The 27842-nt window shown below is 53.5% G+C and overlaps 11 protein-coding genes across 11 annotated transcripts; 6 read left to right on the top strand and 5 right to left on the bottom strand.

Annotated features, from left to right (window-relative positions):
- Window positions 1–167: 167 nt before the first annotated feature.
- BO95DRAFT_440805 (formin-binding protein HOF1) lies at window positions 168–4145 on the top strand. The gene is made up of 7 exons (XM_025586044.1): window positions 168–465; window positions 537–641; window positions 703–989; window positions 1048–1260; window positions 1308–1406; window positions 1470–3501; window positions 3570–4145. Exons 1-7 carry the CDS (start codon window positions 423–425, stop codon window positions 3737–3739), a joined length of 2949 nt encoding a protein of 982 aa, XP_025444628.1. The 5' UTR covers window positions 168–422; the 3' UTR covers window positions 3740–4145.
- Window positions 4146–4330: 185 nt separating this feature from the next.
- On the bottom strand, window positions 4331–5672 carry BO95DRAFT_440804 (DUF4870 domain-containing protein). The gene is made up of 4 exons (XM_025586043.1): window positions 5115–5672; window positions 4995–5037; window positions 4813–4915; window positions 4331–4720 (listed from the first exon to the last, which is right to left on the bottom strand). The coding sequence occupies exons 1-4, from the start codon at window positions 5495–5497 to the stop codon at window positions 4650–4652; spliced, it is 600 nt and encodes a 199-aa protein (XP_025444627.1). The 5' UTR covers window positions 5498–5672; the 3' UTR covers window positions 4331–4649.
- A 129-nt stretch (window positions 5673–5801) lies between these two features.
- Window positions 5802–6921, bottom strand: BO95DRAFT_440802 (DASH complex subunit DUO1). The gene is made up of 2 exons (XM_025586042.1): window positions 6368–6921; window positions 5802–6304 (listed from the first exon to the last, which is right to left on the bottom strand). The coding sequence occupies exons 1-2, from the start codon at window positions 6665–6667 to the stop codon at window positions 5834–5836; spliced, it is 771 nt and encodes a 256-aa protein (XP_025444626.1). The 5' UTR covers window positions 6668–6921; the 3' UTR covers window positions 5802–5833.
- A 545-nt stretch (window positions 6922–7466) lies between these two features.
- On the top strand, window positions 7467–8875 carry BO95DRAFT_357809 (uncharacterized protein; the record flags this gene model as incomplete). Its single annotated transcript, XM_025582372.1, has 2 exons — window positions 7467–8209; window positions 8266–8875. The coding sequence occupies 2 exons, from the start codon at window positions 7467–7469 to the stop codon at window positions 8873–8875; spliced, it is 1353 nt and encodes a 450-aa protein (XP_025444625.1).
- A 653-nt stretch (window positions 8876–9528) lies between these two features.
- BO95DRAFT_440799 (uncharacterized protein) lies at window positions 9529–11137 on the bottom strand. Its single transcript, XM_025586041.1, has one exon. The coding sequence runs from the start codon at window positions 11021–11023 to the stop codon at window positions 9638–9640; it is 1386 nt and encodes a 461-aa protein (XP_025444624.1). The 5' UTR covers window positions 11024–11137; the 3' UTR covers window positions 9529–9637.
- Window positions 11138–11904: 767 nt separating this feature from the next.
- On the top strand, window positions 11905–14377 carry BO95DRAFT_440798 (Mcm10/DnaG-type zinc finger protein). Its single transcript, XM_025586040.1, has one exon. It carries the CDS (start codon window positions 11948–11950, stop codon window positions 14273–14275), a length of 2328 nt encoding a protein of 775 aa, XP_025444623.1. The 5' UTR covers window positions 11905–11947; the 3' UTR covers window positions 14276–14377.
- Window positions 14378–16087: 1710 nt separating this feature from the next.
- On the top strand, window positions 16088–18934 carry BO95DRAFT_440797 (acetolactate synthase catalytic subunit). Its single transcript, XM_025586039.1, has 5 exons — window positions 16088–16320; window positions 16415–16513; window positions 16583–16650; window positions 16712–18397; window positions 18456–18934. The coding sequence occupies exons 1-5, from the start codon at window positions 16163–16165 to the stop codon at window positions 18506–18508; spliced, it is 2064 nt and encodes a 687-aa protein (XP_025444622.1). The 5' UTR covers window positions 16088–16162; the 3' UTR covers window positions 18509–18934.
- Window positions 18935–19143: 209 nt separating this feature from the next.
- Window positions 19144–21094, top strand: BO95DRAFT_440796 (RING finger domain protein). The gene has a single exon (XM_025586038.1). It carries the CDS (start codon window positions 19280–19282, stop codon window positions 20867–20869), a length of 1590 nt encoding a protein of 529 aa, XP_025444621.1. The 5' UTR covers window positions 19144–19279; the 3' UTR covers window positions 20870–21094.
- Window positions 21095–21281: 187 nt separating this feature from the next.
- BO95DRAFT_440795 (mitochondrial 54S ribosomal protein mL40) lies at window positions 21282–22110 on the top strand (the record flags this gene model as incomplete). The annotated part of the gene is made up of 2 exons (XM_025586037.1): window positions 21282–21550; window positions 21742–22110. Coding segments are annotated over exons 1-2 (550 nt in total), but the record flags the coding sequence as incomplete, so codon positions are not given.
- Window positions 22111–22780: 670 nt separating this feature from the next.
- On the bottom strand, window positions 22781–23866 carry rho2 (putative Rho GTPase Rho 2; the record flags this gene model as incomplete). The annotated part of the gene is made up of 5 exons (XM_025582355.1): window positions 22781–23068; window positions 23131–23322; window positions 23398–23403; window positions 23469–23547; window positions 23826–23866. 5 exons carry the CDS (start codon window positions 23864–23866, stop codon window positions 22781–22783), a joined length of 606 nt encoding a protein of 201 aa, XP_025444619.1.
- Window positions 23867–25479: 1613 nt separating this feature from the next.
- Window positions 25480–27233, bottom strand: BO95DRAFT_409149 (FAD-dependent oxidoreductase). Its single transcript, XM_025584132.1, has 2 exons — window positions 27204–27233; window positions 25480–27149 (listed from the first exon to the last, which is right to left on the bottom strand). The coding sequence occupies exons 1-2, from the start codon at window positions 27219–27221 to the stop codon at window positions 25905–25907; spliced, it is 1263 nt and encodes a 420-aa protein (XP_025444618.1). The 5' UTR covers window positions 27222–27233; the 3' UTR covers window positions 25480–25904.
- Between the last annotated feature and the right edge of the window lie 609 nt (window positions 27234–27842).

The following is a 27842-nucleotide window of genomic DNA, read 5'->3' as shown; positions in this document are numbered from 1 at the left end:
AGGAACGTCTCGGGTCTTGGGGGAACCGCGAAGAGCATGAGCTGGTCTGGGGAGCTGCCTGACTTTGCCCCGTGATACGGCGCCGGTTGCCCCGAGAGACACGGAACTGTAAACATGACGGCGTCAACCATCTTTCATTCCAGGGCCAAGCTTGTGGCCTTTCTCCACCAGAACCAGCCTGATTGTGCTGCCTTGCCCATTCTTTCCTTGGAATTTGGTCTTCCCTTCTCAGTTTCCAAGGGCCATCTTTGCATCTTGCTTTGTCGTTGTCGTTTAATTTACACTCACCTTTATATTCTGCCCGCGGTTCACCATTAAGGTCTCCCACATTGTCGTTAATTGATCTTATTCCTTCGTACGATACTCAAATGAGCACAGGCTGGCCGAAGCTCAACAGTCGTACCGGACTTTAATTTGTCACAATGCCAGGGACGGTTGCAGATGGACCAACGGTGGCTATGTCGTGTATGAAATCTGACCTCTATCACTGTCAGAATTCCAGGCATAATGCGGCTAACGCCAATTCATACCTATAGTTGCCAATAATTTTTGGGGGAAAGATGATGCCGGTGTCGGGCCTATGATGGATCGGATGCACAATGCGAAGACGTCTTGCGACGAATTGAAGACGTTCTATAACAGTGCGTCATACGCAACTTGATCCATCCCAACAGCAGCGTCCGTGACCTAATAAAATGGCAGTTCGAGCCGCGATCGAAGATGAATATGCACGAAAGCTTCTGGCCCTCTGCCGCAAACCGCTTGGATCGACTGAAATCGGCTCACTGCGTTCTTCGTTTGACACGGTCCGCGGTGAAACCGAAGCTATTGCGAAAGCCCACGCAGCAATTTCTACACAGATGAAGAGAGAGCTGGAGGAGCCACTGATCGCTTTTGCGGGAGGATCTAAAGAGCGTAGAAAGATCATTCAGAATGGTATCGAACGCCTTCTTAAAACTAAAATCCAGCAAGCCCATGTCGTCAACAAGGTAGGCTGAGATACTTTGACATCAAGCGCAGTATAAGCCGGATGCTAAGTTGTTGCAGACAAGAGATCGTTACGAACAGGACTGTTTGCGAATCAAAGGATATCTCGCGCAGGGTCACATGGTTATGGGTCAGGAAGAGCGCAAAAACAAAGCCAAGCTTGAGAAGACGCAGATTCAATTAGCATCCAGCAGCAGCGAGTACGAAGCTGCAATTAAGATACTAGAAGAGACAACTGGCCGTTGGAACAAGGAGTGGAAATCTGCCTGCGATGTAAGGATCATGACTGCTCAAAGTTTCTTTGACTGACAAAATTCCAGAAATTTCAAGACCTGGAGGAAGAGAGGCTCGATTTCACCAAAAGCAGTCTTTGGACATACGCAAACATTGCTTCTACAGTTTGCGTCAGTGATGATGCTGTAAGTTATAAGTTTTCTCTGGACTGCTGCGGGTACTCAGCTCAGCGACTAATGCATAAGCAGTCGTGCGAGAAAATCCGTCTTTCTTTAGAAGATTGCGAGGTGGAGAAAGACATAATCAACTTTATCAAAGAAAGAGGAACTGGGCAGGACATACCAGATCCACCAAGATTTATCAATTTCTGCCGGGGTGGAATCGATGACACTAGCTCCGAAGCATCAGAGGAAGAAGGCTACTCAGTAGCCCAGTTCCAACGCACGATCAACCCAGCCTACCGCAGTTCATCCCCGCAGCCTTCAGCCTATGACGCCAGTATGGATCCGGATGCTGAGATCGCAGCCAAGATTAATAGGCCTCCGACTCCTACAAGCAGGGAAGCTACCGTCACTCCACAGAAGCCAGCACCGCAGGCTAGACAGCAACCACCTATGCAACAGCCAGTGCAGCAGCCCATCCAGCCGCCAATCCAGCAGCCCATCCAGCAGCCCATCCAGCAGCCCATCCAACAGCCGCTGCCGGTGCAGCCGGTGCAGCCAATGCAGCCTCCACCTATGCAACAACCGGCTCCGTTGGATCTTCGGCGTGGTGGGTACTTACCGCCCAATTATGATCCTAATGAGCATGGCGAGATCGGCACTGTACCTCATAACGCCTATCCTACGGATGGCATGACGATGTTCTGCCGGACGGGGCCTCCCTCCGAACGCAGCTCAGGGACAAACAGCGCATATAGACCGTCGAGTCGTGACTCTCAGAGTGAGGTGTCAAATCCGACTTCGATGTCAAGCCAAGAACCTTCAAGCGCAAGACAATCTCCGACCAAACCGATCAATGGCGTCGCACTTCCTGGCATGGATAAGCAGGTTCAAAAGAAGCGAAGCGCGTTCTTCAGCAATAGTCCTTTCCGTCGCAAGAGTCGGCACGATAAAGATCGCCATTCGGGCCCAGCTCAGGCTCCCTCTCGCAGTTCATACGAGCCTCCAGCAAAGCAGGCAAGCCCGATCAAAGCTCCTCAGCCTCAACAACCTATATCCATCCCAGACTCGGGCAGGGTGTCTGGTAGCCCCGAGCCCGTTGATCCGAGAGCTAATTTCCAGCTCAATGTGGGCAACAACGTGTTCGATGTGGAGTCTCCAGACAAGGATGCTAAGAAGACAGCACAGGCGAGCAAGAAATCAGAGGAGGAGCAAGACCCTGTTGCCCGAGCCTTAGCAGATTTGAAAGGCGCAGGAAAGCAGTCAGCGACTCGAGTCTCAGCCGATAGATATCACGGTATCGCTACGCCAGTTCCGCCGCCGGTCGCAGCACCAACGGCCACCCCCGGCTCTGTCGCAACACCTCCTCCAGCTTATACTGATTCTTCATTGAAGCGTCTAGATGCACCGCAGCCCGCTTTTACTGCAGCCCAGATGCAAAAGACAACTCAGAGGTATACTGGACAGACCCAGAGTATGCTTAGAGGCACGAGCCAGGCTCCGAGGCGAAACAGTGGTCAAACACAGGACGCTCCCCGTGCTAAATCTCCGGCGCCCAGGCGAAGCGCCAGCCCTCAGGTCAATCCTCCCCGCGTGGATACGCGCATGGGCCAGTATAGTCGAGCAGCAAGCCCGAGCCCGAGCTCGTACCAGTCAAATAGCATGAAGAACCGATATGCGCAGTCTCCCACCGTTTCCACACCTCCTCAACGCCCTGTTGATGCTACACCCCGCTCTAGGCGCGGCTCTGTGGCCACAAGTATGCCGCGAGCAGTGTCTCCCCAGCCTCAGTATCGCCAGTCTCCCACGGCGGCCGCTTCGCGAGCTGTTTCACCTCAGCCACAGTTTCGACAACCCCCACGGGCTGTGTCACCTCAGCCTCAGTTCAGACAGCAGGCTCGTCCTTCCAGTGCTGGAGGTATGGAACTACAACTGTCCAGCCCCTCTGACATGTACGGTGGCAGCAATGATGGCTATGCGTCCCGGCGCGACAGCGGCAGACCCATGTCATATTATGGTGACAACGCCAGCGTACGCAGCCGGTCGAGAAGTAGGTCAATGGCTGTCGCCGACCCTGGCAGACAGTTCAGTCGTGATGGTAGACCAATCTTACATTTCGGTAAGTTCTGACTCCTCCTTTTCCGCTGCCCTTTTGACGAGGCGCCCTCCTAACACTCATTTCTATAGCTCGAGCAATGTACAGTTACACGGCCGCTATCCCTGAGGAACTAGGCTTCAGCAAAGGCGACGTGCTTTCTGTCATCCGGCTGCAAGATGATGGCTGGTGGGAAGCCGAAATCACAACCACTCGAAGCCGAACCGGATTGGTGCCGAGCAACTATCTACAGATCATCTAGTATCAGCAATCTTCTGGATTTATGCAATGACCCATACCCCTGTTATTTCATGAACATTTCAATACACCTACAAGCCGACAGTGACCTTTATCCTAATTGACGCGTTCATGATATTGATACCAGTTTGTGCCTAATTTCTTTTTATTTCCTTCTGGTTCTACTTCTTCCAGCACATTTGCCGCCCAAGCCATGTAATCACTCTTTTACCTACTTTTGCTACCCCTCGACTATTACTGTCCTTTGCAAGCCCTGTCGTTTGGAAGTCGGTCCTTATGAGTTCGCGATACCTCTTTGTCAGATTAATATGACGATTGCCCTTCTTTTCCTTATGGTTTGGGGCTCGGTTGATTAATGTTGTTATCCCAAATATCAAATTGTCTGAATCTAGGATTGAGCGCGGAAGCTTTCCGCAAGCTACGAAGTTCAGTACATATTCTCCCGTGTCCCTACCTCATAGATCCTAGGCCGGGGTCTTCTACCTGCACAATCATTCCCGGTGTACGCAGGTGAACCCGTAACCACGATGCGTCAAGAACTGGTCATCGGGGTAATAAAGATGAGAAACCAGGATGTGACGGGCAAGGGAAAAGGCCGAAGTTTGATTTTCCTGCCTACCCAGGAAAGTATTGAGGAGTGAAATCACTGACAAGATGAACGTATGGAACAAACATATACAGCATACACATGTAAAACTGGAAAGCTAAGGTTTATGCGCGCTGGAACGTAGTTATGTATTATGCTCTCGACCCGACACTGTACAGGGAACGAGCTTTACTCCATCTGAAGCCACCCAAGAGATGAATGAATAGAGTTGAAAGGGAAATGCAGGCCCGACACCCGACTTCCCATCCAGCGGGCATTGAATGGACAACCAAGGGTTCGCCACAAACTAAGATTAGGTTTGGTATCATCATTCGTCATCGACAAAGGAGTTCGCCAGGCGGCCAAAGATAGGGACCTCAAAGTGATCGAGCGTATCAACTGTGGGGGGGGGTGACCGATGTCAGCGCGCGTGATAACCGCAAAACCCGGTCGACAAGAGAGAGAGGAGGGGAAAGGGGGGGCAGCCCTACCGTCGCGATAAGCACGCATGCTCAAGAAACCGATCATCGCAAGATCACCGACGAACAACAGCCAGGATAGGAAGCTTGATCCGGAGCAGATAAGGTGAATTATCTGGGAAATTGGTGAGCCCATGGCCTCGTTTGGCTGGAGTCCGATTTGCAACCAACAACAACGACAAGGAAAAACTTACAAACATGGCGGTGAAGAGCATGCTCGATTGCCATGCATGGAACCTATATCCTAGTTAGCAGGAGGACTAAGACGCTGAAGTATAAAGGTCGGCTGGATTTTGGCCGTGGTTGGCACATACCGTACGTAGTCGCTCTTGTGCTCCACCAACAGGAGAAAAACACCACCGGCGGGAGGCAGAAGCAGATATGCCAGCATTGCTTCGACGTCCATGCGGATGGGGAGACTGGTGTCGAAGGCGCCGAGGCTCAACCGACCGCCCTCGAGGTCGTTTCCGAAGCCAGTGTTTCCATGGCCGCTGGCGTTGTTGACGTTGCCTGTACCAGCACCAGCACCACCGGCAAAGTGACTCGGGGATGGCAGACCGGGCGATGCAAGACCAGGGGCTGGAGAGCCGCGCGGGGACTGGATTTTGGAGGGTCTTGTACGGTGCGCCTCGCCCAGCGAGGGGGAAAATGCACGTTCCACCTCGGGCGATTCGTCCTGGTACGGGGCAAAATTCATGGTGTTGAGAAGGATGGGTCCATAGTCAAGTTGCAATCCAGGCAACGTCGCGCAAGCTTATCGGGGCGATGGAAGCTTTATCGCAATGGATCTCACATTAACTTGGTATGGGCGGTGATGTGGTTTGGTGCCTTAGGCAACCTTATCCGTCCCCCCGCGACATCTTTTGTTTACATCATGGATATGTGCTACGGAGAAAGTGCATTTGGTAATTGGATTTGCGAAAGTTGTCTTCTCATGAGGGGTATCATCATAATCACAGTAACTTAGTGCCTCCTTCATTGGTCTCATACTATACATGTCTCATCCGCAATCGTCATGCCATATTTACCATTTTTAGGCCCGGCCGCGACCACGCGCAATCCCCGAGCCCCTCGCAATCCCACTGGCCGGTCTACGTGTCATACTAGTCATAGGCGGTCTCCCCGTTGTGGTTGAAGACGCCGTGGTCCGTGTGGCACCAGGTCGTGTGCCCGAGTATGAGATGCCAGGAGTTCTTCCCAAGCCACCGCGCACTCTTCCATAACTCGACCCGCGGGTGCCTCTGGCGCTGGCAGCGGCGGCTCTCTTTCTCTCGTCTTCCGCAGCCTTGCGGGCAGCAGCTTCTCGCTGTTGTTGAAGCTCTCGTTCGCGTCTCTCGGCAGCCTGCTGTCGGAGAAGTTCCTCGTGTTCCGAGTCGGCCACATCTTGAACTGCGCCTTGCCAGTTCGGGTTGAGAATCAAACGCTGATTGTGCTCGGTTTGGGAGAGAATCCGAGTCCAGGTATTCAGGAGGGTAGAAGCAGAATCGAGCGTTCGTGAAACAGTCTACAATGAGTCCACAATTAACGACTATAGGTCTAAACAATGACGCAGTAACACCACACTCACATCCATATTCCCTTTGGCACGGTCAAGGCTCCCGAGGAGACCCTCAATGACTTGATTGATCTTACGAACGCTCTCTAGCTCACTGCGCAAAGCGGCTTCGCGCGCCTCTTGGCGGTCAAACATTGTCTCTCCATCATCATGGGGAGGGATTTTTGTTGGTTCGGGTGACAAGCTCTCCTCCTTGACCACTTTGGAGGCATGCCGATTGTTTCCACGCTTGGAAGGCGAGCTCCAGAGACCATCAGATTCGTCGTCAGATAATTGCAGATTCAAATCATCTGCTGTGCTGCGAAATGCCATGATTTTTTGTTGAGAAGGAGGGGGAGGGGAAAATGGGCGGAGGGGAAGTGGGAGTTGCAGAGAGGGGCGGATCGATAAAGGATAAACTCGAGTTGATTAAGTCTGTAGCGCGTAGCTCAGTGAGAGACCAATGGATAGATGACAAGCCGCGGATCGTCGGAGAGTAATCGTGGGGCGTGTTCAGCCACTGATCATAGACTAGGGTATTTGCTGAAGCCTCGATCGAAGGTTGTCGAGTCAAACGGGAGTTGGGTTGGTGTGGCTGGGAAGGAAACAAGAGCATTCCACAACCACGGGCGTTGCTCCGCCCTTCCAAGTTCGCGCCCAAACCCGCCTGCCCACCGGCATTTCCCCCCTCCAACCAGCCAACCAAGTTCTCTTCCCTTTACCAACTTCCATCCTTTCTTCATTCAATTCAATCACTAACTTTGCTACCACCACCACCACCACCACAATCACCATTGAATTACCCAACTATCACATCCACGATCACCACCACTCCGACTATCACGTCTATTCTCCATTCTTTCGCTCCCATCCGATCCTATCTGTCCACTTTTGATCGGCTTGGTTACTCGCGTTGGAGAAGCAGTCGGCTTCCCGGTCGTCGCGTTTTCCTCCCTTTGTCTCCCTTGGACTGCTTGCACCACGGCCTGGAACGGACCTTGCACAACACCCATCATTTGCGACTCTCTTGGAATCGACTACATCACGATTCAGCGATCGTTCTCTGTTGGCTTGGAGCTGGGATTGTTTGAGGATATATATCGTCACCTAGGATACACGTATCTCACACAGAATGGCGACAACACCACCGCCGCCTTCCACGCTACGGATTCCTCCCACCCCCCGACATGGTGCCAAATATGATCAATATGAGCCCTATTCTACGCGTTTTTCGTCCAGACTTGCCAGTCAACGTGCTTCCAGAGAGTCTCAGACCACGCCGCCGCCTAGTTTTCCGCCTGCGCGCGCAAGCTCAAAGCTTCCGAAGAAGCAAAACGCCCGGGAATCAGCAACATTGTCACCACCAGGCTCTATCCAAAATTCTCCTCGGAAGCAAAAATCGGGCCGGCTCACTGGAACACATTCACTACCACACTCCACTCTGGACGACTCCGACCCTTTCAACACCGAGCCTTCCCACACTCGTCCCCCACAATTTCTCCGGCCCACACTCACTGAAGGGATGCTTCCCACACCAGCAAAAACGCCACGTAAGAAGGCAGTCGCAGATGTTGGGAATACCGCCAGAGTTCTCTTTCCTCCGCCTCCCAGCTCCAGCTCACGGAAGAAGCCCAAGAAACATACTGGGTTTTCGCTAGATAGCTTCACTGAGGATTTCGGCCAAAGCGGAACAGAGATCAAGATCTACACCGATTCTCGCGATCGTGTCCCAGAGTTGGATAAGAGTGAAGGAAACCCGTTCTACAAGAAGCCCAGTAGTAACACAGGCACTCGCACTTCCCGACGCAAAGAGATGATCCGTGATAAGGAAGTCGAGGAGTCAGTCAGGCGTGAAGATGGCATGGTCTACGTATTGTAAGTCATACCTTGATTCTGATGTATCTGTCATATGTTCTAACTCCACTTCGCAGCCGTGGCAAGAAAATGTTCCGCAAGTTCACCGATGACGTTGACAGCTGTGGCGAGGACGAAGACGATGATGACCTGGGCTTGCTGGCGGCTCGTCCAGATCTTATCGATGAATCTGTGACCACGAAACTTCGACCTCTCACTCGCTCATCAATCAAACCCCGCGTGCTCTTCCGTTCTGCGGCTTCTGATGCACAGCAGGATGGCACGGGCGAAGCGGACGAAGAAGCAGCTACAGACATTGAGGATCATTTACTTGACGTTGAGGCTGAAGAGACAGACAATACCGACCTCGATCTCGACATGCTACAGCGGTCTGTCACACCTCCTCCACGGACTACCACAGCGTCCCCTTCATCTCCCGGTGGCACAGTACGCTCCCTGCGCTCTCGAATCAAGCGAGATAGCACAGAGAAGAGCGAAACCCCGTCTGCCTCGGGCTCCGAAACCAAGAAGAAGCGCGTTAGTCCCTTCGACGGCTGGCTTCGAAGCAAGCAAGCTCCCCCCGTGGTCGGTACCAAGGCCAAGAAACGTGACGCGGACGCTGCTGCCAGTCCTGGTCCCGTTCCAAAGAAGACCCGCGGCAATCGCGCAACTACGTCGATATCATGATGACAAGCCTGGGGTGACCGACATAATTTTACTGGGGATGAATCTCAAATTCTATCGACCTTACCAACTCAAGCAAAGGAGTCATACGGTGTTTTCCGAATCTGTCTTCCAAATTTCTTTTTCTGATCTTTACCTCACTGCGTGTTCTAGCGTTCTAGGCTCTTTCTTCTCTTTCTTTACTTCGATCGATGCATTCGACTATCCTGCCGATGTCTGGCTCACACAACACGTACCAAACGACATGATTATGAGACCGACACTCGCGATTAGGGAGGATAGTAGTTCTATGGGATGCGTGTTCAAGCGGGATGGAACTGGCTAGGTTTGGCGAAGCACATATGGTTGGCGTTGTTCTCCTATCTTCTCTTCTCGATTCTCTTCTTGCACTTGGACCGAATCATTGATCGCTACTACGATGTCTATGATTCCACTCCCCCCCTGCTTTTTCGGGCTCTCCTGCTCACTCTCACCCACCTTAGGTAGATCATTAGTTTAGCTTGAGGGACATGCTAGGTACTGTCTTGGTCTCCCCTTAGATATCCAATCAAATTGAATACCAAACGATGAACATATTCGATTCTCCGCCGTTCTCGTATTTCGTGGTCAAGTATCTCTACATCCTCCCGATTCTACATATGATGCAATTTTCATCAAGCACGGCACACCGTTCTCTAAATGACTCAGAATCACATACACCAATTCCCCGATCCAGTGAACGCCCGCCTCCAAATGCCATCAAGAAGAAACCAACAAACAGCCAAGTCAGGCCTTCTTTTTTGCTGCCGCCTTTCCGAAGAAATCACTCATTTTCTTCATCCCCGTGGTATTGACCTTTTTCAAGTCTCTTACACCTCTCGACTCACCAGCCTTCTTCTTCTTCTCTTCTTCCTCCTGCCGCCTCTTCTTTTCCGCCCGCGATTCTGCCGCCTCTTCGTCCTCAGCGCTGCGCTTCCGACTGAAATCCCCCAGCGACCTCGCCGCCAGGGCCTCCTTCCTCAATCTCGCGACCAGCTCGAGATGCTCCCGCATGGGCCGGAAATCCCTGGGCGCGTCCGGGGCCGCCAGCATCTCATCGATCCGGGCCCCCATCTCCCTGGACAGGTACGACTCCTTGATGAAGGTCAACGCGGTCGAGATGCGCAGCAGCTCCGCCACGCCATCGGGGGTCGACGGTCCTTCAGGAAGCAGTTCTTCCTCTTCTGTTTTTATGGCTGTCGTTGTCGAATCCGCATCAGCCACCACCGGGGCCTCCTCCTTTTTCTGGGGTGCGAGTTCATTCTCTTTATTCTCTTCACTATGGCCTGAAACAACCACTTCGACCGTCACCGCGGCAGACGTGCTGCTGCTGCTGCTGCTCTTCACCCCCATCAACGGCATCGCCAGCTCGCTCCGCACAAACCTCTCCTCCAGACTCGGGGGCAGACTGCCCCCGTGGGCCGCGAGGATCCGCTCCGCTTTCGTCATCAGCTCCATCAGGAGCTTCTTCTCGCTGAAGCGGAACAGCTTCTCGTCGCCGCCGGCGTCGACGGCATCGCAGATCGCGGCGGCGCGGGCGTGGATCGTCGCGCGGAAGGTCTCGTTGTAGAGGACGTGGCGGAGGTGCGGGGCCAGTTCGTCTTGGATGGAGTCGATGATGTCGTCGAGGGGTTGGTAGAGCGTGGCTTTGGCGGTGGTCAATAGGGGGATCAGGAAGAAGATGAAGTCGAGGGGTGTGGCGAGGTGGATGGATGCGGTTGAGGAGATTAAGGCTGGTGGCGAGCGCGGCGCTGGCTCTTGAGCGGTGGGAGGTGAGGTTTCAGCGGTGTCATCGTCTGGCGAGGATGATGTTGTGGTGGTCGGTGTGGAGTTGTTGCGCGCAAAGAGAATGCTTCGTGCGGCGGGCGCGGCGGTGGTGATGGTGGTGAATTCGTAGACGCCCTGTTGCGGGCAGAAGAAGTAGCGGGTGGGCTCGCTGGTTTGGGGATTGGGGAGGTTGAGAAATCGGGCTTCGGGGCTGGCCGTGGAGGGTAGAATGAATGTTTTGCTGGGCTTGGTTGGGATTAAAGGCTGTTGGGGTTGTTGTTGTTGTTCGGACTCTGATGAAGGAGGAGACGCTGAGGCCGATTGCGCCGGAGGCTCCGAGGGAGCGGAGGATCGAGTGCGCGGCATTGCGAGGGTTGTGGTGGGTTTTGTGGGGGAGATGGGACGTAGAGGAGGTGATCAAATAGCGACAAGCGGTAGCATTGCGGATTTTACGGAGTTGCTTTTGATGTTGAAGAGGAGTACTCCGGACTGTACGTACTTTGTCTCCGTAAATTGAAGTCAATTGAAGCGCACCTGGCCCGGAAGTGCTCAACGCGTCTTCTCGGTCGGCCGACGCGACAACGCGCGAACCAATCAGAAAGAAACTCACAATCCGCCCGCGGCGGTTAAAGTTAAGTTCCAACTTAAGTTAACGTGAGAAGTGCGTTGAAATGCAGTGGCAGAATGTCATTGCTTCGTTCATCGACCCTTCCCTTCCCTTGCGTTTCATCTTATGCATGTCCTCGATTAGTCGCCTCCCATTGCAGCCTCCCTTCGTCTCTTCTTTGTTGTTGTTGTCAGTGGAGATGGACCGTGGTTGAGGGAGTTCTACACCCACACCTGTATTCTTACTGAGTCGACTCGATACTACGCGACAATCACATCTGCTTCGATCATCTTTTCCCCGCATCCCTTCATTCGCCTGAACATGGCAAGCAGTCACCAACGAGGCTAACAATCGCTAAATACCCTCTTCGCCTCTTACTGCATACCGCCCTTGCCCTCAATTGTTTTTCTCCAATTTATATAGCTAGCGTGTGCTAATGACCAGCAGTGAGTACAGTCTTTTTGCCACACTCTCGTGATATAGTGCTAATATTCAATTGCGCCACAGTGGTCGATATTCCATGGCCGCCAAAATCACCGCGGGAGGCTCTTTTGAGTAGTCCGAGTGGCCGCAAACGCCTGGAAGAACTGCAGCGTCGTCAGGGAAACCCCGGCTCGCCATTGAAGCGCTCCGTCACGACCCCCGATTTACGATCTAAGGCAGCACACCTCCTGAGCGACGGCATGGACGATGACGACGAAGATGAGGACGAGGATGAGGAGACATTGAAACTGAAATTGGCCGCCATTGAGGCTCGCCTCAAGCTGAAACAACTTCAGAAGAGTCGCGCAAAGTCCGGAACTCCAGCACACGCCGCACAAGACGGAGACAATGCTCTTGTCCGACCTTCGTCGGCAGTGAGCTACTCATCGCAGTCACAGACCCACATTTCTCGAGGCAGAACTGAGCGGAGGATTCAACACGACACCTCTCTGGACGACGTGCAGGTTCCGCTCTCACCAACACGACGGCCGACGGCCCCGACGGATCCAGTATCCCCGCGGAGATTTATCTTAGGTATCGATAAAGGTCTCAAATCAAGGGACGTGTCTCTGAAGCGACCTCCAAGTTCGCGAAGCACTGGCCAGTCACTTGCGACGAATGGCAACAGGACATCGACTGGTCGCGACGGCTATGCCTCACATTCGAACAAGCTTCTGCAGACAGTCACTGCGGATCATGAATACGGTCGCCCGAAGAGCTTCAGCGAGCGCATGGCCGAGAGTCGCTCGGAGGAAAAGGCCCGGAAGGATCGAGTTGAACGGGCTGAGCGCATTCAAGCCAGCCGGAGCACGGCGTTTCACATCGACAAAAATGAAGTCGAAGCGTTGAAAGCGGCTGCGGAAGCGAGGAAGGACGAAAGCCCCCCGTCACCCGTACGCAGCAGGCAGACCGAAAGTTTCAGTCGGGAAGACGTCCTGCGGTCTTATGGCAAGCTCAAGCCATCCTTGAAACGGAGCCAGACCCTCCCCAGTGTACGGCCTCAGGACATCGATGCGGAACACAAGGAGTCAAAACCGTACTTGCACAGGCGAAATCTTAAGTCGGAATCTCAAGCACATGCCTCTTTGCTGGGAAGCTCCCAGCACAACGCTACGGATGACTCCCAGGGCGAGAACGGTGGTGATGCATCAAAATTTGAAGCATTCTCTGGCTTGCACTTGTCGAATCGGATTCTGCCCCATTCATTCCTCACGCGGACGCTCGAGGACAAGAAGGTTCTCCGTATTCCAGATCTTCTTCGAACCATTAAAGCACCGAACTTCGAACTACCGGAAGACATCGACACAGACTACGTGGTTTTCGGCATTGTAGCGTCCAAGTCCGAGCCCAGACAGGTCAAATCGAACAAGAATGTCTCACAGAAGGAGGCCGACCCCTTCGACGACGGTCTCAACAACACCAATTCATACATGGTCATCACCCTGACTGACCTCAAATGGACCATAGATCTTTTCCTTTTCGAGACTGCCTTTCCGCGATACTACCGGCTCTCTGAGGGGATCCTAGTTGCAATTCTGAACCCTACAATAATGCCACCACCCAAAAACAAGCTGGATACGAACAAATTCAGCCTCGCTATCTCTTCCTCCGACGACACCGTTCTCGAAGTCGGGTACGCTCAGGACTTGGGATTCTGCAAAGCCACCAGAAAAGACGGCAAGACGTGTCATGCATGGGTTGATGGACGCAAGACTGAATTCTGTGATTTTCACGTTGATCTGCAAGTCCGCAAGACCCAAGCTGGGCGGATGGGAGTGAACAATGGACCAGGCATGTACGGGCCTGGCGGACGTTCTGGCTCCCGTACTGGTTACTTCGCGGGCGGCGGTCATGACGGCGTGAAACGACCCGGGCCACGAAACGGACTTAAGCCGACCGGCGCTCAATATGACAGCGGATCGCAGTCCGTTTTCTATGTCGCGCCGGCGCCGAAGACTTTCAACAGAGGTGGCCTGGGTAGTGGAAATGTTCACCGTAACCAGCATTCCCTGGGCCAGTCTGCAGCTAGCCTGATCGATGCTGATACGGACGACCCTTTCATCGCCGCAGGTCGAATGGGACGTGGGAGAGACAGCAAAGAAGAGCGATTCCGCAAGCGCCTTGCAGATAAACAGCGCGAGAAAGATATCACTGAAAAGCTCATCACCCGGACCAGCGGCGTAGGGGCAGAGTACCTCCGTGCTCGAGGTAATGACCATGTTGTTCCTGCTTCGCGTCCCAGCGATGCCTCAAAAATCCAATCACGCAAGGCCGGGGACAAGGACTCCGCAGTCGCTACCCTTGGTCTTGCAAGTCTGCGCAAAGCAGCAGCCGTCAACCTCAGCCCTTTGAAACGCGCACATGACGGCGGCAGCGACAGATCGCACGGCAGCAGTGCCGTCAAGAAAACTCGGTTCATCACCTCTCATGGTATCAAGGAAGCTGGGAGGGACAGTTTGGGCGGGAAGTTAGAAATGGTATCCACGAACGATCATGATGACGACGACGATGAATTGGACATCATCTGAGCGAATTGAATCAGAATCAGGAGAGAAGAAACAAGAACCCTCTACATCGTCAACACGAGGAAGAGAATAAAAACAAGATAGTAATATTAGATACCCCTTTGACCGGTCCCGGATACATCCTGATGAGTGTTGTATTTTTGTCATAATTTGCTTAGCATTGTCCGTGACTCATTATGAAGGAGTCCTAACACCTGGATGATGTTCTCCTCTGGTGTTTATTTGACTCCGCCATGAGAACCTTTCTTTTTAAGCTTGGTACTTGAGCTACAGGCAACCTCTTTCAGCAGTTTCTGTTGCATGACTACCCAACACCATTTGTAGGTCTGTCATCAAACACATCATTCAAGCCGCCAACAATGCATGTTCGGAGGATTTTCACGATTGTTTGCCACTCTGGAGTATGTTCTCCTAGAATTCGCTTATTAAATAGTTCTCCACCCAGACGGTACATGCTGTGTAAACTCCCTGGTTCTTTGTCAACAATGTTCGTGTCTATTGTATGGATTCGATTTTTAAAACATATAGTAAGGGAATGGACTATGATTTTTACTTAGTGAGGACTAGCAGCTGAATGGTACTAGCCTTCTCTCTAGTTAGGGCCGGAAGCTTTATATAAATCCACACTCGGACTCAGATCCTGCTTAGTCAGTCATAGAATGCCAGCTGAAAAGAAGACTATCTGTTTGTGCTGTGTCATGGCAATAAATTGAGAGAGCGTGAGTTACTAGTTGTACTCATATAGGTCTCTGGATGGTTGTTCCGGTGGTTTTGTGGTATAGTTCATCCTCGTTATATATATGATCGGGTAGTCGCGAGCTCCACCCCATGATTACTAGTGCTCTTCTAGTGTTGCGATCACATTGGTATATATCCTGCTGTGCATGATAGCCAGAAACCATAATTTGGATCATGGAAGACTGCATACAATTTACAGAGATGGAAATATACAGTACCATAGCCGAGTAATGATCGGAAGTATACTTCCATTACCAACTGAGATGGGCATACTAGCACAACGCGTGTATACATTCCATATGCGGTTAGATATGTTGAAAAGATGAATGCAAAATGAACAGTGGATTGTATATACATAGAACGCAGAAGACTGCAAGGAATCTTCGTCAGCATGCTGAGTTCTTGCAAACCTGCGTGTGAAGATGTCTTGGGCGTCGATGCATGCTGCGGCCGAAGGAGTTCAAACATCCATTGCATGCTTCTGGACGGAAAAGGAATCCACAGGAGATGAATACGCTTCTGAATGTGACTATTGTCCAGATGAGGAGGTGTAATCTGCTGTCGGCGTAACCATCACCATCATCATCGTGCAGCCATCTCAGATCTCGGTGCTTCTACCATGGTCATAGCGACCTAGTACAGTACTTGCATTCATGTGACATTCCCAGCTTGATTGCCGACAGGATTGCCACTCCTGTCAAGGTTGACTACGACGCAGGTATCCGATCAAGTCATTGCTTTCCCTGGCTAACAGGATGTGTAAGTGCGAGAAAGAAGTGATCTAGATCAGTGGCGAGACTATACCAACAGTCAATAACTCAGAGGGATTTACTCCATGCTTACTCTAGGCTTTTACTACCAACTGCCTCTTGGGTTGATGAAGGAGGCCGATGATCGGAGCCCCGGGCCGGTTCGAAACCAATGAGGAGCCCCAGATTATGGGCTGGTGCCGGCACTAAACCCCGAACAGGCTAGGAGGCAAAGATGGGCGATCCCCGACTTAGGCAAGTCTGAGTCTTTCTCGCTCTCTTGCCCTTGCCTTAAGGTTACGCTTCCTCTTCCTCCTCTCTTTTCCCCGTTTTTCCATTCTTCGTTGTGAGCTTCGTCTCTCAATCTTATTTCCACCCGGTTTGGCACTCATCCGCCGTCAAGATGATGCCCCTGAGACCGTCAAAAAGCGCTCTGCGCACTCTGCATTATCAGAGATACCTCACCTCTGGCCGAAGGACTTTTACCACTGCCACTGCCTCGCCCCACCGCTTCGCTGCGACACAGAAAAGAACCCAGAGCACTGCTGCCGCCACGGCCTCGTATGTGTTTCTAACCCCCTATCACCCCCAGCTGCATTCGGGGTTCCTGCTCCCAGTACAATTCGCAATACTAATTTGTTTCTCAATTGCGCAGGAATTCGAGACCCATCCCCAGCCCTGCATTCAACCAAGAACCTCATCGCAATGAAGTCTCGCCACTCCAGAACCGCCAGGCTCCCGAGCTGGACGACTCGTACGTTTTTCCCACCGGTCCCCCTTCACTGCGATTATGGCGCTGACCGAGCCCTTTGTGCCCACACAGTTTCGTCGGTCTCAGCGGTGGTGAGATTTTCCACGAGATGATGCTGCGTCTTGGCGTCAAGCACGTTTGTGAGTCATGCCTTTTTCCCCCTTCTCGGTGAAGGTATCAGGATTGACCCACTGTCGATAGTCGGCTACCCTGGAGGTGCCATTCTTCCCGTTTTCGATGCCATCTACAATTCCAAGCACTTCGACTTCATTCTCCCCAAACATGAGCAGGGCGCTGGACACATGGCTGAGGGTTATGCCCGTGCCTCTGGCAAGCCCGGTGTTGTCCTCGTCACTTCCGGCCCCGGTGCCACCAACGTGATTACCCCGATGCAGGACGCTCTCTCGGACGGAACTCCCATGGTTGTCTTTTGTGGTCAGGTCCCGACTAGCCTGATCGGAACCGACTCTTTTCAGGAAGCCGATGTGATTGGAATCTCCCGCGCTTGTACCAAGTGGAACGTGATGGTCAAGTCTGTTGCCGAACTCCCTCGCCGTATCCAGGAGGCTTTCGAAATTGCCACCAGTGGCCGCCCCGGACCTGTCCTCGTCGACCTGCCCAAGGATATCACCGCCGGCATTCTCCGCAAGTCTATTCCCATGAACAGCACCCTTCCGGCTCTGCCCAGCGCTGCCAGCGTGGCTGCCCGCGAAGTGAGCATGCAGCAGCTCAAAGGCACCATCGGCCGCGTCGCCCGCCTGGTCAACATGGCCAAGAAGCCCGTCCTGTACGTTGGTCAGGGTCTGCTCGCTCGCCCTGATGGCCCGGAGGTTCTGAAGGAGCTGGCTGACAAGGCCTGCATTCCTGTCACTACTACTCTTCAGGGTCTGGGTGGATTCGACGAATTGGACCCCAAGGCCCTGCACATGCTGGGTATGCACGGTTCGGCTTATGCCAACATGGCCATGCAGGAGGCTGATTTGATCATCGCCATTGGTGCTCGTTTTGATGACCGTGTTACTGGTAACATCTCCAAGTTCGCTCCCCAGGCTAAGCTGGCCGCCGCTGAGAACCGCGGTGGTATCGTGCACTTCGAAATCATGCCCAAGAACATCAACAAGGTGGTCCAGGCCAACGAAGCTGTTGAGGGTGACTGTGCGGACAACATTCGCCTCCTCCTCCCCCAGATTGAAGCTGTGCCCGAGCGCAAGGAGTGGTTTGAGCAGATCAACGATTGGAAGGCTCGGTTCCCCTTCTCCTTGTACGAGAAGCAGACCGAAGAGGGCCCGATCAAGCCCCAGGCTGTGATCGAGAAGCTCAGTGACCTGACTGCTCACATGAAGGATAAGACTGTCATCACGACCGGTGTTGGTCAGCATCAGATGTGGGCTGCCCAGCACTTCCGCTGGCGCCAGCCTCGTACCATGATCACCTCTGGTGGTCTCGGTACCATGGGCTACGGTCTTCCCGCCGCTATCGGTGCTAAGGTCGCTCGCCCCGACGCTCTCGTCGTTGACATTGACGGTGACGCTTCCTTCAACATGACCCTCACTGAGCTGTCTACTGCCAACCAGTTCAACATCGGTGTTAAGGTCCTGCTCTTGAACAACGATGAGCAGGGTATGGTTACGCAGTGGCAGAATTTGTTCTACGAGGACCGCTACTCCCACACCCACCAGAAGAACCCCAACTTCGTCCCCTTGGCCGAGGCTATGGGTGTCGCCGCTCAGCGGTGCTCCAAGCCCTCTGAGGTCGAGGCCAAGCTCAAGTGGCTGATTGAGCACGATGGCCCCGCTCTCCTGGAGGTGATCACCGACCGCAAGGTGCCTGTCCTGCCTATGGTGCCGGCCGGTTGCGCTCTGCACGAGTTCCTTGTTTACGACGAAGGTATGCTATAATTTCCCCGGTCAACATGCTACAAACGCTGATATCCATGACTTTGCAGCCAAGGAGAAGGACAGGAAGGCCCTCATGCGCAAGCGTGGTGCTCCCATGTAAGCAACGGAGCTGATTCCAGCGAAGCGTTACGACGATCTTAGTTTTCTTCTTGCAAAAGTGCCCTCGACCCATGATCTGTTGATATCCACGGCGTTTCTGGCGGGTTCTAAAAACGCTCGCGGGTGCCATTCTGCGCCTACCCGACACCGATCACCCGACTCGCTTGGAGCCGGGGATTGTGAACGACAGTAAAGCAGCATCGTTCACTAGGGCGTGATCGAGTACCCCACGGAGAATGCAGTTGCTCCTCTGTGTGGCTCGACGACCGCCAAAGTCTTCCTTTTCTTTTCTGGGCATGTTCTCAATCGCATTATGGTTTGCCAGAAAAAGTTGCCTCGTTAGTTCTTGCGGAACCTCACTTGTATATAATCCTTTTGCTGCTGTAATCTTTATGACTTGGAAATACCATGGAGGCATCGAAAAGGCATCTGTTCCGGGGTGAAGACAAAGCCGAGAGAAAGTAAGAGCACATACAGTCCACGATAGTTAGGGTATTTTCGTATTATCGGGAGCCTGAGGCATATCACGTGCAGGCAGTTTGGGAGGTCCAAGTCCATTTTTGGCAATCTTCACAGCCGCGGTTCTTATCCGAAGTTGGAGCTAAGTTAGTCAGGGCTGGTTGCTTGTCCGCCTCTCGAGTTCTTCCCCCCTCCCCCACCGCCAATTTTTCTGTTTAGTTTCCCACACGTCGCACTATGCTGCGATCACCGATCTAACGTACTGTCACATCTTCACTCTATCTCCCTACATAGATAGTCCCGATACCTCACCATGGCCTCTGCTTCAGGTTTTCCAGCCGCTGGCAGGGCCCGATTATCCGACGCGGGTATGACATCAACCCACCAGACTGAAAGCACGACGACGACGACGACGACGACGACGACGACGAGCGAGTCAACAAATACCAGAAGCGACACCAATGCGACCCCCGGCGATAGCGGAGCCGTCGATGAACCGGTGCTTCTCCCCAGCCAATCCTCTCCCTCCGTCGAGACCGTCACGACCGAACCTCCGACAGCGGACCAATCCACCTTGGTCGACCCATCGTCATCAACCATGCACGACGACGAAGAACCGCGCAAATGCTGGATCTGCTACACGGACGAGACGGAAGACACGCCGCTCAGCTCGGAGTGGCGATCGCCGTGCCCGTGCGCGCTGACCGCGCACGAAGCGTGCCTCCTCGACTGGCTGGCGGACCTGGAGAATCCGCGGTCGCGCCAACGCAACGTCTCCAGCGCGAAGATGGTCTGCCCACAGTGCAAGACGGAGATCGTGGTGTCGCGGCCGCGCAGCTACATCGTGGATGTCGTGCGGCTGTGCGAGCGGGTGGCCGGCCGGCTCGCGCTCCCGGGGATGGTGTTCACGCTGGCCGGCACGGTGTGGGCGGGCTGCTGCGTGCACGGCGTCTACTCGATGTACTTTGTGTTCGGGGCCGAGGAGGCCCGCCATCTGCTGGAGGAGTCGATCGACGGGTCGTGGAACGCCGGCGTGAACCTGGGCCTGCCCCTGATCCCCATGTGTCTGATCCTGACCCGCACGCGCTACTCAGAGAGTCTACTTGCTGCGATCCCATTCCTGCTGCTGGTCACGCACACGCCGGTCATCGAGCCGGCCGCCGCGACGGACCTCTGGCCGCCCACGCCGGCGGCGACGTTCGCCGCGCTGCCGTACGTCAAGCGCCTGTATTCGCTGCTGTATGACCGGATGTTCGGGAAGCTGGAGAAGAAGTGGATCCAGGAGGTGCAGCCACGGAATTCGGAGATCAACGAGCTCGATGACAATGCGCCGCCGAACCATCCGGAGCCGATCCCCGATGAAGCGGAACCGGTAGATGATGGCAACGGACCGGTGCTGATGGAGTTCGACTTCGAGTTGCAGGTGGGAATGAGAGGGGACGAGGACGGGGCCCGGGGATTGTTTGGGTTCAATGGTGGACGAGGTGCAGATGGACAACAGCTGCAAGGTCCGCAGAATAACGGCGGCGGCGCAGCAGCAGCAGCAGGGCAGGGACTGGGCATGGGCCGGCGGGATGATGCGGTTGCTGAGACGACGAACCTGGCCGATCTAGTTCTCGGGGCTCTGGCTTTACCGGCCATCTCCGCGTCGATGGGAGGGTTGCTTCGACATGTGCTGCCGAGCTCGTGGACAACGCCTTCCACGGCGGGCCGACCGGGCCTGTTGCAAACGCGCTGGGGCCGCAGCGTCGTTGGAGGCTGTGTGTTTGTGCTCCTGAAGGATGCCTTGGTGCTCTACTGTCGGTGGAAGTTGGCGCAGTCCCATCGTCGTCGCAAGGTGCTCAACTACGACCGATCCAAGAAGCATCTCCGGGCGAGCAGCAGGGCAAACAACAGCACTTAGGCTTATAGTACGCAGCACGACTGTTGGAATTTGCATTTTCTGAGGCGTTTTGTTGTGGCGAATGGGATGATTATTCATGATACACTTTCTTTTCGTTTCGTTTGCGACTCTCCGACTCTACGTTATTTGGACAAAAAGGCGGGCACATATTTTCAAGGATGCACTTAGCAACAAGCAGGAAGCACTTAGCAATCAGCAATTAAAAATGCGATCCACCTTATGCCTAAAAACCGTAGAGCGTTTTACCTCACCCAGTCTGTTGCACATAGTTAAGTACATATACAGTTCATCGACAAACCAGAGCCCCGGGGACGGGGCGCTTAATCATCCACCTAAGCGCGCGGCTGGCCTCCGCACCGCAGCCCCCAAACTTTCCGCCGGGCGAGATACTTTCTTCCCCGAAACAATTTCCCTTCACTCTCTTCCTCAACATCACGGCACCACCCTGCCTCCAGCCACGGAAGATGCGAACAACACTCTCCCCGGTTCTCGCCTCCCTGGCGAACGTCTTCCGCATCCCCCTGTCGCAGACTGCCTCCCGCCCGGCCGCCGCCGCCGCTCTCACCCGGCTCAATGGCAGCAACAGCAGCAGCAACAGTACCACCACCAACAGACAATTCTCAACGACAAGCGCAATGGCCAAGCGCAAGAACGCCGGTCCCTCGCGGGACAAGCGAGTCAGTACGTGTCCTAGCCTATGGCCCCGTTTACCCAACCCAACCCAACCCAACTTAACACCGTACACCGTACACCGTACACCCTACACCCCAAGAGAGACTCAATCCTCTCAACAACTCCAACCCCAAACCCAACCCACCCCAATTACCCAATCCCCTCCCCCCCCACAAAACCTCACTAACAACCCCGAAAAGCAATGATCCGCTACTTCCTCCACCACCCGCTGACCCCGCGGCCGCTGCGGTTCAGCCGCACCCGGTTCCTGCGGCACTGGACGATCCACCGGGCGTGGCACCTGTACCAGGCGCAGCGGCGGCGGGCGGAGACGCTGGAGCTGGAGCGGCAGTGGCAGGCGATGCGGGCGGCGTGCGAGGAGCTGCGCACGGGCGCCGGCGACGGCGGCAAGCTGTTCCGGAAGAGCATGATCAAGACGGGGATCTTCAAGGATCTGTTCCCCATCGAGTACGCCCGGTTGCAGACCGAGGGCCCGCCGGCGGAGGGGTGGAATCATGAGTGGAAGGCTTTGAAATGATCCATCCTATTTTTGTGATGGGTTTTCTGGGGGGGGGTATATGGGTTATCCGGGGGGTATACATGGAAGGTTGGGGTGGGAAAATATGGGTGTAGAGACGCTCTCCTGGGTTTAAGACTGTTTTTTTTGTCGTGTATATTAGTACATACCTGCTTCAATCATATTATCTGGTGTTGTTTGTTTACTCTGTGGGTACTGGGTACTCTGCTTTGCCAGTGGTAAACCTTCCATACTACTCATATTTACTGCCTCGATGTTCAAATAGCTGATCGCTGGGCACTGGCATGCACACGCACACAAAGGAATGGACTCGAAAACCCGTCAAGGAAAGTAATGTCAGTCGACTCAAGTAATGTCAGTCGACTCCAAGGGTATGAAACAGAGGTCAAGACTGCAACAACAGAAAAAGGCCACCCGAACGCCGAAAATGCAAAGTCGATCAACAGCCACCACACACTATCTCCTTCACATACTGTCCACCTTTTGGTCCCACCACCCCCCGCAATATGCACATGCCATGCTCATGGCTCTCCGAACGTTGGAAAATGGCTCAACACAAGATGCAACAACGCACAAAAACGAAGGATCAATCTCGGTCGTGCGGACGGGCGGGCTGGCATGCATGCAATATGTTCGCTGGAAACAAGGACATCCTTTCCCCCCAAACATACAATACGAGAAAAAGAAAGATCCGTCCGACATCATAGCACAATGCAGCAGGAGCTCTTCCGCTTGTCGAACGTCAGCAGCGCGGCCCGGGTGGCGGCCTCGAACACGTCGTCCACCCCCTCCCCCGTCAAGGAGGAACACTCCAAGTACTTGCGGGCGCCGATCTGGGTGCCGATATCGCTTCCTTCCTTGGACGTGACGAACCTCAGCGACTTCTTCCGCATCTCCTCGACCGCCAAGGGGTCCTCCCGGAGATCCTTCTTCAACCCGACCAGGATGATGGGGACGCCGGGACACCGTTCGTTCGCTTCTTCGATCCACTGGACCGTAGTAGCCCTTGTCAGCGCCCCGTTCTGCTACCCAAGATAACAGAGCCACGAACCTTGTGTTTGACGTTCTCCAGCGAATCAGGCGTATCCACCGAAAAGCCGATCAGAATCACATGCGCTTTCGAGTAGGCCAGCGGGCGCAGCCGTTCGTAGTCTTCCTGACCAGCAGTATCCCACAGAGCCAATTGAACCGACCGACCGTCTACGCGGCAATCTGTTACGTAGTTCTCGAAGACCGTTGGCACCTAGGTTGGATCATGCGCCGGTCAGGATGTTGTTGCAAAGAACAAAAAGAGCGACGGGGGGTAGACAATACATACATAATGCTGCATGAGACAAATCAGTCAGTGACATCATCCTTAGAGAGTTTCGAGTTGGGACAACAACATACCGTTGGAAAGTAGCCCAGCGTGAAGACGCTGAGCAAACTGGTTTTCCCACAGGCACCATCCCCGATAATCACCAGCTTTCTATCCTAGTCGTTAGAACCCAGGCGAACCTCAAATGTCCAGGTGCATCGTGTGTAACTTCATGGTGGCCGCCAACACAGAATGGGGGATGGGAGATGGGCGGATCCCGGGGGATCTCCAGGCACCACCCGTTTCGGGCGGAGGTGAGAGGGGGGGGGGGGGGGGGGGGGGGGGGGGGGGGGGGGGGGGAAGAGAGGAGAGGGGAGGGAGGGAAGAGACAGGTTCAAGGGAAAGGAAGGTCGATCGAAATAGATTAAAGGCGAATCTGCCGCACGTACCTTCGCATCACATTGTCATTTTGTTGTTGTTGTTGCGCCATGATTTCCAAAGAGAAAAGAAAAAGAAAAGTGGGAATCTTTAAAGTCGATCCCCTGGACGGAGTTGCAGGCGAGGAATGGACGGGATGAGAGCAACGGGAAATCAATGTGAGGGAGGGCGCGCTGACGAGCCCTGGCGGGAACCCGGAACGGAACAAAACCCCCCAGGCAGGCAGCAAGCAGGAGGCTGTGACGGAGATGTCTAGGGCCGTGAACTAAATCTCTGTAGCTCAAATGTGTAAGTGTAAGTGTAGGTGTAGGTGTAGGTGTAAGATGGCGAATGTTTGATTGAAGATTGATTGGGGAGGGGAAAGTATAATGGATGGGAGGGGAAAGAAAGTGAGATCAGATTGGTCAATGTCCCCTCCCCCTAAGTATGAAATAAACTGATGGAGGAAGAGAAAAGGGTCATTATATTGGGAAGGGAAGATGTAGGAGTAGAGAGGAAGAGGAACGAGGGAGGAGATGAAGAAGAAGAGTAAGAAGAGCAAGAGTAGGTAGACAACAGAGCAATCGGAGCCAAGCAGAGAGAGTACGGAGTAGACAAGACAAGACAGACAAACAGTCAGATACTGAGTAGATATGGCTAGGTCCAAGATTGGTTCTGGAAGGCGGTCGCCCATCATGGATCCAAATGAGGCTGACGGTTATGGTAGGTACCAGGTATGTAATCCCATGTAATCTCACAAGTAACTCACCTTCTCGGGCCCGAATACGGTCACGGAACAAAGCTCCAATTATATGACTGGTTGAGGAAAGTATGTACTCCGGACCTACTAGGTAGTGATAATGAATCCCACGGGTGAGAAAACGAGGTAGTATATATGGACTGATTGATTGATTGATTGATTGATGGATTGATTGATTACCACTATCCCATCAGCTACTAGTCATTATTCTTCTTGTCAAGTGGAAATCCATCGAAAACCTCGAGAGAAAATTCCAGCCCGGCCGAAGCACCAGCACCAGCACCAGCACTCGCCCTAAATGGACTGGACCACTTCCTCCCTCCACTTCTTCCCCCCCTCCTCCCTCCTCCTCCCCCCTCTCATACTCCGTGGTAATCAAACCTTTGAATGGAAGGAGGAGATCGACCTAGTGGGATGGCACAGCTGAAGAATCGTCACCGCACGGCCGTTTGTTACTAAGGTTAGAGATTTGTCTCAGACAGTGCAGGCCAGAAATGGGTGATAATCATGGCTACTATTATCAGTGCCGCCCGGATGCAAAAAAAAAAAAAGGAGCCCAGAGCAGGGGCTACCGCAATTGACCATTGGATGATCGTGCAGCTCGATATTTATAGGATCCTCCATTGGTCGGTAGGGAGGGAGAAGCGATGTACTAAAGAAAGAGGAAAAGAAAAAAATAAACACGGACAAATCCGTGGTGCTTATCCAAGCAGCAACTAGTTAACACTTACAATCAGTCAATCACGACCACAACAGCTCGGGAGAGCTTGAGAGGCGGTTCGTGATCAGAAACATGTGGACTCCACTCTTCCCCTGTCGGACAATCCTCCTCACTCCGAACCCTGTACGGGGTCTGTAGTACATGCTGTACAGTGTCATGACTGTCATCATCATATCCGGGATCCTCGTCACCCTTAGCAGCCAGCTAAACTACTTGCTCTCGACCTCTGTGCATGCCTCCCTTCCTCGTTCATGAAGGTCAACTGCGGACCGTGACATTCTTGACTTGACTTGACAGACATCTTGCGGCCCACAATCCCCGAATTTGGTGCCTGGCCTGTCAATTCATAGTTTCAGACTGTAACTGATTTACCTAATGGGCGCCGGACAGGGCGGCGGGCTGGATGTTTCCATGTTTCCCGCCATCCTCCCTTACCAAATCTCAGGACTCCCTGACTCCCTAATCAACTTATACGATATGCTTAAATCACTGGCCAACTAACAATCAACGCTGGTAGTTACAGACTCCAATGAAAAGAGAGATACCAAGCAAACCGAATCCCGCTAATACCATGACCCTTACTCATTGGATACCTAAGAAACCACACCACTGCATCCTGCAACTACTCGCTCAGAGCTCCACCACATCAACGTCGTAAACGAGGTGTTTCTGGCCTAAGCCCCACGACTCTAACCCCAGAATACGATACAGGCTCAAACTAGCCCACATAACGTTTTCTTTCAGCCACAACGCCCAAGGGTTGATGGCTTTCCGGCCTTGCCCATTCTTGGCTGCCAGTTGATAGATCTCGTTGACCCGCGGTCGACGAATTGCGTCGTATCGGGCAAACGCATCGTCCAAGCTCCAGTCCTGCTCTTGCAGTACCCGTGAGAGCAAGAACACATCTTCCAATGCCATGGACACTCCTTGCCCTGCGTGAGGCTGCATTGCATGCGCTGCGTCCCCAAGCAGGATTGCCCGAGATGTATACCATTTCCCACCCAGCGGGAGTCGGAAGACCGGATAAAACCCGATAAACTCCATGCGGTCCACCAATTCAGTCAGGATGCCTCGCCATTCGCCTCGAGCGGGCTTCGACACTGCTCTGATCGTGGCCTTGAACATCTCCATCTCTTGTTGACGTCGCTCTTCCCACCCATCCCGCTCGTTCCCGGACTCAGAGTACGGAATGGGCGTCTCCCGCGAAAACAGCCAGTAAAGCTGGTCCCCGGACGCACTACACGGAAATGTTGCCATAAACCCCGCGGTGGTGGGGATTATGTTGGCCGACGTTTTAAGCTTCTCCGGTAGACCAGCCGTCGAGATAATGGAACCGCTACCCGCAATGCCGGAGTATTCGGGCTTGCAGGGCGGGTCTACATGCAAACGTCTCACGCTGGAATGGATTCCGTCACATCCAATCAGTATGTCGGCTGTCTCGGTCGAGCCGTCAGAGAAGGTTACCGTCACGCTGGATGCATCCTCCGTGATCGAGGTCAGTCGTTTGTCGAAATGGACCGGAATCTGCTCCTCATGGACGGCGTCGAACAACACGCTCTGTAGTTCTCGCCGGAGAATGCGCAAGTATCCAAAGCCAGTCCTTTCCGCCGCCCAGGCTGAGATATCAGTGCTGCCAATGCTGCCGTACTGCAGTGATTGCAGATGGAATCTGTCGACGGAAGAGCCGCGGGCAAGGAGGGCGTCGTGCAGACCCAAACGATGAAGTAGACGCAAGCCGTTGGCAAATATGCCTATGGCCCCACCAATCGTAGTTGGCTCAGGTCTCAGCTCGTACACTGTAACATGGATGCTGTTCTCGCGATGTAATTTGAGTGCAGCAGCAAGGCCAGCCGGGCCCGCACCGATAATGATAGCCTAGATAGATAGATGTCAGGAGCACTTACCGAGACTCTGTGGAATATCACTTACTTTCTTAATAACAGGCATAGTAATATGATGATTTGTTTGGCATGTATTGAAAAGCAATCCAGGAGAGGCTGTCGCCTGTTCTTATAGACAGGAGGGCATGGTGCTCCGCGGGAGTTCCGCGGAGGGTGATGCCCCAACGGGATTAGCTCTGGGCATTGCCCGTGTCCGGGGTAGGGAGATCTTACCCGCAGTCCGGTTACGGTACTTCTTCTTAGTATCATCCATGATGGTTATCTATCCTCTAGAATACGTGATCGCTCTCTTTCGCCGTGCAGGGGCAGGGCAGAAAGGAAGTGCTTATGCCTCGAGGCCTTGTGATTCCTACTCTACATGACCGAGAAGAGGACCAGGACGGAAATGAGCCCATCCATTGGGTGCTATTTTCACACTTGTCTTATTCTCTTGGTCTGGAGGGTACGAAATATCGGTGCATGGATCTTTCTGCTGAACATGCTGACATGACTAAGATGCAATTAAACCTTCACTCTTACGAGAACACCTGACTTGCAAGGCATAACCAACCTATCGCTACGAGACAAACAATAGTGACCAACGCTTTGCAATGACCCAGCTAGGAAGATCCCTCGCAGATCCGTCCATAACAGCTAGCTTCGCGCTCGAACAAGCACTCCGGGACTG

Source organism: Aspergillus brunneoviolaceus (assembly GCF_003184695.1).
Source record: "Aspergillus brunneoviolaceus CBS 621.78 unplaced genomic scaffold BO95scaffold_17, whole genome shotgun sequence".
Classification (NCBI taxonomy): domain Eukaryota; kingdom Fungi; phylum Ascomycota; class Eurotiomycetes; order Eurotiales; family Aspergillaceae; genus Aspergillus; species Aspergillus brunneoviolaceus.
The sequence above is the reverse complement of the archived record's forward strand: the minus strand, read 5'-3'. Positions and strand labels throughout refer to the sequence as shown.

Excerpts from the sequence above, each read along its gene's own strand:
- BO95DRAFT_440799 (XM_025586041.1), bottom strand. The coding sequence starts at position 11,023 with ATGCCGCGCACTCGATCCTCCGCTCCCTCGGAGCCTCCGGCGCAATCG.
- BO95DRAFT_440798 (XM_025586040.1), top strand. The coding sequence starts at position 11,948 with ATGGACGATGACGACGAAGATGAGGACGAGGATGAGGAGACATTGAAA.
- BO95DRAFT_440796 (XM_025586038.1), top strand. The coding sequence starts at position 19,280 with ATGGCCTCTGCTTCAGGTTTTCCAGCCGCTGGCAGGGCCCGATTATCC.
- BO95DRAFT_440797 (XM_025586039.1), top strand. The coding sequence starts at position 16,163 with ATGATGCCCCTGAGACCGTCAAAAAGCGCTCTGCGCACTCTGCATTAT. Across the intron at positions 16,321-16,414 it reads ACTGCTGCCGCCACGGCCTC|GAATTCGAGACCCATCCCCA; the intron begins GTATGTGTTTCT and ends TCAATTGCGCAG. Across the intron at positions 18,398-18,455 it reads GTTCCTTGTTTACGACGAAG|CCAAGGAGAAGGACAGGAAG; the intron begins GTATGCTATAAT and ends ATGACTTTGCAG.
- BO95DRAFT_440805 (XM_025586044.1), top strand. The coding sequence starts at position 423 with ATGCCAGGGACGGTTGCAGATGGACCAACGGTGGCTATGTCGT. Across the intron at positions 466-536 it reads ACCAACGGTGGCTATGTCGT|TTGCCAATAATTTTTGGGGG; the intron begins GTATGAAATCTG and ends TCATACCTATAG. Across the intron at positions 3,502-3,569 it reads TAGACCAATCTTACATTTCG|CTCGAGCAATGTACAGTTAC; the intron begins GTAAGTTCTGAC and ends TCATTTCTATAG.
- BO95DRAFT_440804 (XM_025586043.1), bottom strand. The coding sequence starts at position 5,497 with ATGAATTTTGCCCCGTACCAGGACGAATCGCCCGAGGTGGAACGTGCA. Across the intron at positions 4,916-4,994 it reads TGCTCTTCACCGCCATGTTT|ATAATTCACCTTATCTGCTC; the intron begins GTAAGTTTTTCC and ends CCAATTTCCCAG. Across the intron at positions 4,721-4,812 it reads CATGCGTGCTTATCGCGACG|TTGATACGCTCGATCACTTT; the intron begins GTAGGGCTGCCC and ends CCCCCCCCACAG.
- BO95DRAFT_440802 (XM_025586042.1), bottom strand. The coding sequence starts at position 6,667 with ATGGCATTTCGCAGCACAGCAGATGATTTGAATCTGCAATTATCTGAC. Across the intron at positions 6,305-6,367 it reads GTGCCAAAGGGAATATGGAT|ACTGTTTCACGAACGCTCGA; the intron begins GTGAGTGTGGTG and ends GACTCATTGTAG.